Genomic DNA, 8,244 nt, shown 5'->3' with positions numbered 1-8,244 from the left:
GCATGTCTTGCGATATTTGTCGCTTTAGCGTTTGTTTGAAATGCCATTGCACCCTAATATCTAAATGCTTAAACAAGTCAACGTTACACCAAATATGCAAGTCGATACCATATTAAACGGTGACTTTATGCTATTGATTTATTGCCTTTGTACCTATCTATACCTATGTGTAACTGTTTTTGTTTCTGATAAATGAATATGATGGTATTGTACATTTCTGTGGTTGGAGAGGTACGGATTGCATCTGAAAGTATATTAAAGGCTTATCTTTTACTTTGTCCATCTTTTAACTATTTTTCATTTACTTATTAATTTAAGTTGGCAGAGGATATGTCACACCGCTGGAGTTGGATTAAAAACTGGACTGTCATGTCATAGACTGTCATTTTCCCATGATCAGGAAGAGGGTGTATCAAACATGAATGAGACATCCTCATGCATTTCCTGTTAGATGCTTTTGAGAGAAGCCTCCTACAACAAAATCATCGTTTAATGCAAATATCCTGTGAACTTAGGACTGTACGTGCATCATTCATTACCCACCTGCCCCTGAGTCATTCATGGCAGCTAAGGATGACGCAATGTCTTATTTTTAGATTTCTGTGGACGATACCAAACATCACAACAGGGGCACCTGTGTTGTGCAGAATTTCATTTTATTCACACATTTTGTATAAAAATGAAAGACAGTGACTATGAGTCAATACATATAAGTGATATAGATACATTCGTACAGAAACAAATGTCGAGAAAAGCATTGTATTTACAGATTTTTAAACATTTATCTCCCTCTAAAGTAATGTAGATGGTACCACACCCTCTCGTCACATGACGTACCTTGTGACCGGTGACGTCACGAGTCGTCTGTCTGAGGAGCTCAAATTACCAGCTGAACCCGCGAAGGAAGGAAGCAACATTTTTACTTTCTTGACGTTTTTCGGTTGTAAGTATTCATTCTTTTCGCTTTGTGAGCTTTCCTTTTGGTTCTCGACCTCATGTTTTACAAATAGTGAATGATGTTATGGTAGAGGAGGTTTCAGTTTGATATTTTTGGCCCAAAACTGTATGACGCAGAACATATTTTCTTCAAAATTCTTCCTTCGAAAAATCTCAAGTCTCAGGAGACTGTCAGCTTAGGGCTTGGTAAGGAAATGACATAGACATATAGATATATAGGAAGCAACACGCTCTTGAAATTCATGCTTATCAATTTTGTCAAACAAAATCTAACGTTGCACCTATTCTATAAATGTATATCACTCAGTGGATGTGGTGGGCAGGTAAGGTTTTAATATTAAGGCCACAGCAAGTAATTTTTATGGATGACATCAGCGCGCTCATTAATTTTCGCTTGATTTCGAAATAAAAAACAAGAAATTTCATTGCCCTCCGACGGTGGTCAACATGCCAAAAATTGGCAAATATGTCGTAAATGTTGACAGTCTAAGGTGTTGCATTGCATATGAATACCCAGTGTAGTTCCTGCCCATGATGGTATGATAACAAGCTGTTTTCTGCATTTGTTCTAGCAAGGACACTATATAAATAATGAGAGGGGGGTCTAGTTAATTGAGCTGTATACACAAGGTGTTCCATCGCATATGAATTCCCAGTGTAGTTGCTTCAGATGATGGTACAACAAGCTCTTTTCTGCATTTGTTGTAGTTAGTCTATTGAAATGTATACACATCTACAAGGACATGTTTACATTGAATCAAGGAGGTTTTATATCATATATGAAACCTTATTGGTTGAATACAGGAATAAAAGACCTGTTGGTCATGATATCATATTTCGTCGCCTCAATTCTTGTTTAACAAGACTTATGATCTCAAAAGTTGAAAATATAGGAATCTTGTTTTTTTGGGCCCGCCTTGTTTTTTTTTCGCCCTATCTCATTAATTTTGGAGTCTGCACAGGATGTCATCCATAAAATGTACTTGCTGTGGCCTAAGGGGGAGTTAACCTACACACCTGTTAGTCGGATCTAAGAAAGAACAGGTGAACCTTTTTTTTTCTCTGAGCAACAAGCAAAAGACGTGTGGATACGATGAAGTATTTTTCAATCTTATTGTCATCATTTATATTTAAAGAAATGTCCAATCAATTATGGTAACCAAATTTACAAACTTTCTTGCATTACATTTATTTCTGTCAATTCCGTAATGGCTAGAGTCCTACATGGACATGTAAGGTTTGGTTTATGAATATCATCACCAATAACGGAGACTAAGATCTTACACTTTCAAGGTCTTTATTTATGTTTTTCATGGTATCCGTTCTTAGTCAATGTCTTCATTTTTTTCAGGAATTGAGAGAAAAAGAGAATCCAAGATGTCGCTGTACCCATCACTGGAAGATATGAAGGTGGACCAGATGGCCAAGGTAACTACAGCACATGTACTTTTTGTTCTAGTGTTAAAATTCTTCTGCATGATGTTGGCATGTAGAGCAAATTAAAACAGTTTCATTCTCGTATGATAAGGAAAGATTGTCACAGTTGCTTTGGCCTTTGCATATGAAGGTTCATGCAGTAAGTTCTGCTAATATGAGAACAGAGAACAGAAGTGATGGCCATGCTAAAGTGTTGTTCATTTTAGATATATTTAGATTTGAAGCTATTGGCATGTTGTGGCTTATTGTTGTCATATTCTACCAATCTGCTGTACAACCAGTGATAAATATGAGGTGATACTGTAATTCTTGAAATTTTTGCGGTGACTTCACATGTTCTCAGTTTTTTGGTGACCCTTCAAATCTGTAAAGGCACATTGTTTCCATAACTGTATAGTATGTGACTACAGCACAAAGAAGAAAATGTAGCTTTCACAGTTTTGGTTGCTTAATGCCCCACTTACCCTGTACTGCGAAATTAAAACACAGCAAACTTAAGGCATTTACAGTACCATAAATATTTATCTAATATGTGTGCTTGTCCCTTCAGGCACAGGTGTACCAGGCAGGTCAACAGGCTGCTGCTATTCAGGCACCTCCACAGTACCCTACCCAGGCACCGGCCTACCCTACACAGCCTCCAGCCTACCCTACAGCACCACAGCCAGCTGGAGCCATGCCAGTTGCTCAATGTGAGTATAAGCTGCTTCACAGTTTAAATTGAGTGTGCATGTGTAGTGTGTTGCATTGAGGGTAATATGTAGCTCAAACCGTGAACTGGCTGATTGTCAAATCCATGCAAACATTATAAATCATAAATACAATTTACAGTTTTACAGTTGAACCTTTTTAGTCTTTCAAGGGACTCGTAACCACTATACTAGTACTAGTAGAGAAAAGGCCAATTTAATGACCATGAGTAGCAAGAGACATGTGCTTTCAGTATCCACTGAGATACTTTTATTCATAAAAACAAATTGTGAAAATTGGACAGTCACATTTTTAGACTTACAATTCAGTAGTTCTTACTATATACTGTTCAGTCCTAACGTTACATGTACACTTTACAAACAGTACTCGTTCTTCCTATACTGTACAGTACAGTACAGTACAGTACAGTACTACACTTAACACTTTACTAACCTGTGTATTTATTTGTACAGTCAGCCTATACCCATCCCTGGATGACTACATGGGACTGAGTCTGACCCCAGACGAGGTGAGAGCCAACATGCCACAGGTCCTTGAGCCACCACCATCGGTAAGTTCAACATTTCTTACATGTTATCTTCTCCATGGCTTGTATTTGCTGACAAAAAGATTGGCCAGGCCCTTTGATGGCTGTGAGACTTATCCTTGTACATGTCAGTCAGGTTGTTGTGTGTGTCTGGGGATGCTGCTTAAGAACTTAACAGTGACCCCCTCTCTTAACATTTCTTGTTGTGTGAGTCTAGAGATGCGGCTTTATAACCTTACTGTGCAAATGCCCCCCTCCAAAATTTCCTTTATCATATACTAATACAAACATATAGTTTTATCACAAACAAAAAGCCACTTCTACCTATATCTGTATTATACTGGGACAGTAAAATTAATGTATTCAGTTGTGATTGTTAGCATGGAAGCTAAGACGTGACGGTGGCCGAGAATTCAATGAAATGCACATTATGAATAAAATCTTGAAACTTTTGTGGTGGTTTCATTCAATATGGTTTTTGAAGTGGCCTTTCTACTATGACTATGTCTTCCTTGTGTGACCACTGTACTTCAAAAACCTCTTTTTCCTTCTTACGCCTTAAATGAAACAGCCATGAAAGTAAAAGATTTTGCAGTATCCTAAGTTTGACTGACCACCACATAAACGTGACAAAGTTTCTATACCATGTTGTGAAACATTTTCCCTGCGCCCATGTAGCAGGCCGTCGTGGTTCGTCCCCAGGGTACCGTGGTGACGGCGCCCATCACCGGGAACAGCGTGGGTCTCCAGCGCGCTGAGATCAAACAGGGAGTGAGACAGCTGATGTGCTGTAAGGACGCTAGCGGCAAGATCGGCCTCCGAGTCAGGCATGTCAATAAGGTGGGTGAAGTAAAGGAATGTTTGAATACTAAATCTCCAAGCAGAGGAAATTGGGTATATGATAAGATATTGATGGTTCAAAGACAGGTAAATTTTGTTTCTAACAAAATTCCTTTTTTTTTCTAAAGAGGGGAACAACTGCATAGCACCCCATACTGTGTACATAGGCCCCATTCCCCTGGGGAGCAGATCCTCTGATAAGCAAAATTCTGATTGACTAGAGATCCAACTTACATGTAGCCACGTCCTTGAACTGTGACCTGTCTAGCCATTATCCGCACATCAAAAAAGCCATAGAATTTCTCATTTTAACTTAGAACCCTCTAAAACTCCACACTTTATAGAAGGATGGAAACTAATAGTATACTATACCCCAGTTTGGTTGCTTTCTTGCTATGCCACCATATGTTTTTTCTCTTGAAAAAGCCCTGTAAGATAAGGGTTAAATTTCAATGTTTTATATTTTCCAGGGTGTGTTTGTGGCTTTCGTGCACAATGGCTCCCCGGCGGCGCTGGCAGGCCTTCGCTTCGGTGATCAGATCCTGCAGATTAACGAAGAGGTGGTCGCTGGCTGGGACATGGAGAAGACCATGAAGTACCTGAAGAAGTGCCCACCTGACAGGATCATCTTCGCTGTCAGGGACAGGTGAGTTCTCCACACAGTATACATGTAGCTGTAGGGGCAAGGTGGTCTTGTGGTTAGGCTTGTTGACTTAGAATCTCAGGCAGGCCCTGGAAGCATTGATAAGAATCCTGACTATAGTGAACACCTGTCAACATGAACCAGATTTTGTCTGTCGCTTGCATGGTCTTCTTGGGCAGTTTTGCTTGTAGTCAAAATTAGAAGTAAAGCTAGTAGTAGTACATGTAGTATACTTTTCATCATCTTCTCATCTGGTTCTGACTGTGTCACGGGTGGTCATGGCCCTTCTCTTCCATCCCTCCCTTTTTTTTCATAACTGATCATAAATCATTTATTCATTCAAAGATACAATTTTAATAATAGTTTTGATTGTATTGTATTCAGGCCATTTGAGAGGACCATCACCATGCAGAAGGACAGCTCCAACCACATCGGCTTTGTCTTCAAGAACGGCAAGATCACGGCCATCGCGAAGGACACGTCTGCCGCTCGTAACGGCGTTCTGATCGAGCACCACCTCATCGAGGTCAATGGACAGAATGTTGTCGGACTGAAGGTACGGCTAGTTTAGATTTGTTGTTCATTACTTTTTTATCAGAGGACTTCCTTAACTTTATAATGTCTTCATGTCTCCCTGTTATATGATCTTTTTAATTATAAATGATATCTAAACCTTATTTACTTCATCTTTCATATATATTTACTTACTTAAAAAGTGATGGTTGTAACTTATGATGCAATATGCCCTATTATACAAACATGTATATGCATGCAAATGTAATGTACATTGTACATGTAGTTAAAGAAATTACAAAGTTGCACTTTTTCCTTAGACTGCTAGGTGGTGTTGTTGTCACATGAACATGTAGCATAGTCCCCTGTTGTTTGGCTGATGCTTTTCAGGGTTCTGTAGTTACAATAATGGAAAAGGGGACAGGATAGTTTATCTTTGTTTAATATGTGGTATGAAAGACATGTTTCTTTATGTGTTTAATTGATTAAGACTTTCAAATTTGTTAACAATTTGTTTTCTTGTCTTCACAGGACAAGGAGATTGCTGAGATCATCGCAGCAGGGGGACAGAGTGTTACCATCACCATCATGCCCACCTATGTGTACAACCACATTGTCAAGAAGTAAGTCCACTTGATATGCACAAGTTACAGTTGTCATGCCTTTTCAAAATTATGATATATACTTTTTGAAATTTGTTTATTCTTGCGAGGACTTATAGTTTTATTAGTAAAACTGGAAACATAAAAATCATACTGTAAGTTATTCTAAACAAAAAAAAAACACTGCAAACATGTTAAAGATTTACAGCATAAGCCTTTTTAAAAATGGATGAAATTTCCGAAAGCTAAGTTGTAGACTTGCATTGTAAACCTGGGCATGATTGTTTTTTTTCCTGCCATGTATCTTTCTTTGAGTGATCATATTTTTAGTATTTATCACATATAGTATTAATCTGATGAAAAAATGTTATGTTCACAGCATGGCAGACAGCCTGGTCAAGAAGGTGATGGATCACTCCATTCCAGATCTGTAAGCCACCCCTCCCAGGACTCAGGCGAACACTCATAGTACAGGGTTCTCTATAGAACACTGCCTACATTTTGTACATTTCTCATGTAAAGGAGGTACCATATTGTCCTAGCATTAATGAAAACTGAAGATATATGATTATAAGGGCTGTAATCTTGTATAGTTAAAAACTGTGGCTTATGGACAAGTGACATACGTGATGGTACCGTATGCAGGACTTGTATTTCTTATATTCATCCTCTGGGTTAAGGAACAGGAGATAATACTGAAGATTAAGGGAAAAATGAACATGTCGATAACTACCTTTTGTGTGTACGGTTTGCCTCAAAAGTATATTGGAGCTATTCTTAGTAGGTTTTGAGCTGCAATTTTGTGATGAAAGTACCAGTGGATTGATAAGGCATGACACACAATCATTCAAAATTGTAAGATAAAAGTTTAACTTACTACCTAGATTTTATTGTGTTTTGCCGAACAAGGGTGAAAATTTTGGATCTTTATGTTTAAAACATGATAGCAAAGCCTCCAAAAGACACATGCCTTCTTTTAATATATAGCATGTAGTATCATGAATGTCCTATTAGTGAGTGAAAATGAGCTGGATGTGGGTATCATTCATTCCAATAATGGTTTTATTGTCAGCATGTCCTAGATAGAGTCATATTGCAACCAAGAATTAAGGCCTCGATATAAAAGTGAGATTCCAGCATTTGAGGATGACTTGTATGATTTTATAATCTGTAACGTTATACTCTATACTATAGGAAAGACTAAAAGGTACTTGTCATTATTGGCTTAAAGCTGTTCTCAAACACAAAATGTTTCTAATCAATTAACATATTAAGAGAATTTTAATGAATTATTCTTAATTGTCTGTGAGAAGTTTGATGTGTTTTATACTTAATTTTGTTGATTTCTAAGGAAAAAACAATGCGACTAATAGATGTGTCTTGACCAAAGTTTATACTGAATCGCAACATTGAGGAAAAGTCTGTCTTTCATCATGTTACTTGCCTTCAAGTGCTACAAAGTTTTCTTCTACATTCAATTTTGTTAGCAATCTTCTACAATTTTTGATTTTTACAATGTTTAGAAAAGTTATACTGGACCTCTATTTTGACATTAGAATTTACTTGACTAGCAGCATTTAGACCAACATGTTATCTGTAAAGAGACTGTATATCTGAAATTGCTTTCTCTACAAATGTCAAATAAAGTTGAAAGTGCTCTTCACTGCAGTTACTGACAAAGGCTGTTTTCTTTTATGACTAGGTTTTTGCTGAAAGGTATTATTGTGACTTGCTGGTTTTCTGAGGTATTTATTTAACAGAAAGTGCAAAACTGTACATTTTGTAATAGTAACAATGGCTAATATAACACGAATTTAGGATGTTAACAATAAGTGATACTGGGTACCAGATTTTTCTCAATGTTTTTTCATTTATTCACAAAAATATTACTAATTAATATGTTGATGTACAGCTAATTATTCAACACAAAATTCATAGGACAAGTGTTGTTTTTTCATAATTTTTTTAACGTTTCACACAATCATGCTCTTTTTTTGCATAAGTTTGGAAGAAAA

General features: G+C 37.4%; 1 protein-coding gene across 1 annotated transcript; it reads left to right on the top strand.

Annotated features, from left to right (window-relative positions):
- Positions 1-814: 814 nt before the first annotated feature.
- Positions 815-7,897, top strand: LOC136427996 (syntenin-1-like). Its single transcript, XM_066417240.1, has 9 exons — positions 815-943; positions 2,309-2,385; positions 2,945-3,086; positions 3,558-3,655; positions 4,310-4,471; positions 4,942-5,117; positions 5,499-5,670; positions 6,159-6,250; positions 6,609-7,897. Exons 2-9 carry the CDS (start codon positions 2,335-2,337, stop codon positions 6,661-6,663), a joined length of 948 nt encoding a protein of 315 aa, XP_066273337.1. The 5' UTR covers positions 815-943; positions 2,309-2,334; the 3' UTR covers positions 6,664-7,897.
- Positions 7,898-8,244: the final 347 nt, after the last annotated feature.

This window comes from Branchiostoma lanceolatum, chromosome 2 (assembly GCF_035083965.1).
Source record: "Branchiostoma lanceolatum isolate klBraLanc5 chromosome 2, klBraLanc5.hap2, whole genome shotgun sequence".
NCBI classification, from domain to species: domain Eukaryota; kingdom Metazoa; phylum Chordata; class Leptocardii; order Amphioxiformes; family Branchiostomatidae; genus Branchiostoma; species Branchiostoma lanceolatum.
This window is presented reverse-complemented; position numbering and strand designations above follow the sequence as displayed.

Coding starts and splice junctions, on each gene's coding strand:
- LOC136427996 (XM_066417240.1), top strand. CDS start 2,335: ATGTCGCTGTACCCATCACTGGAAGATATGAAGGTGGACCAGATGGCC. Junction 3,656..4,309: donor TCCTTGAGCCACCACCATCG/GTAAGTTCAACA, acceptor GCGCCCATGTAG/CAGGCCGTCGTGGTTCGTCC. Junction 6,251..6,608: donor TACAACCACATTGTCAAGAA/GTAAGTCCACTT, acceptor TTATGTTCACAG/CATGGCAGACAGCCTGGTCA.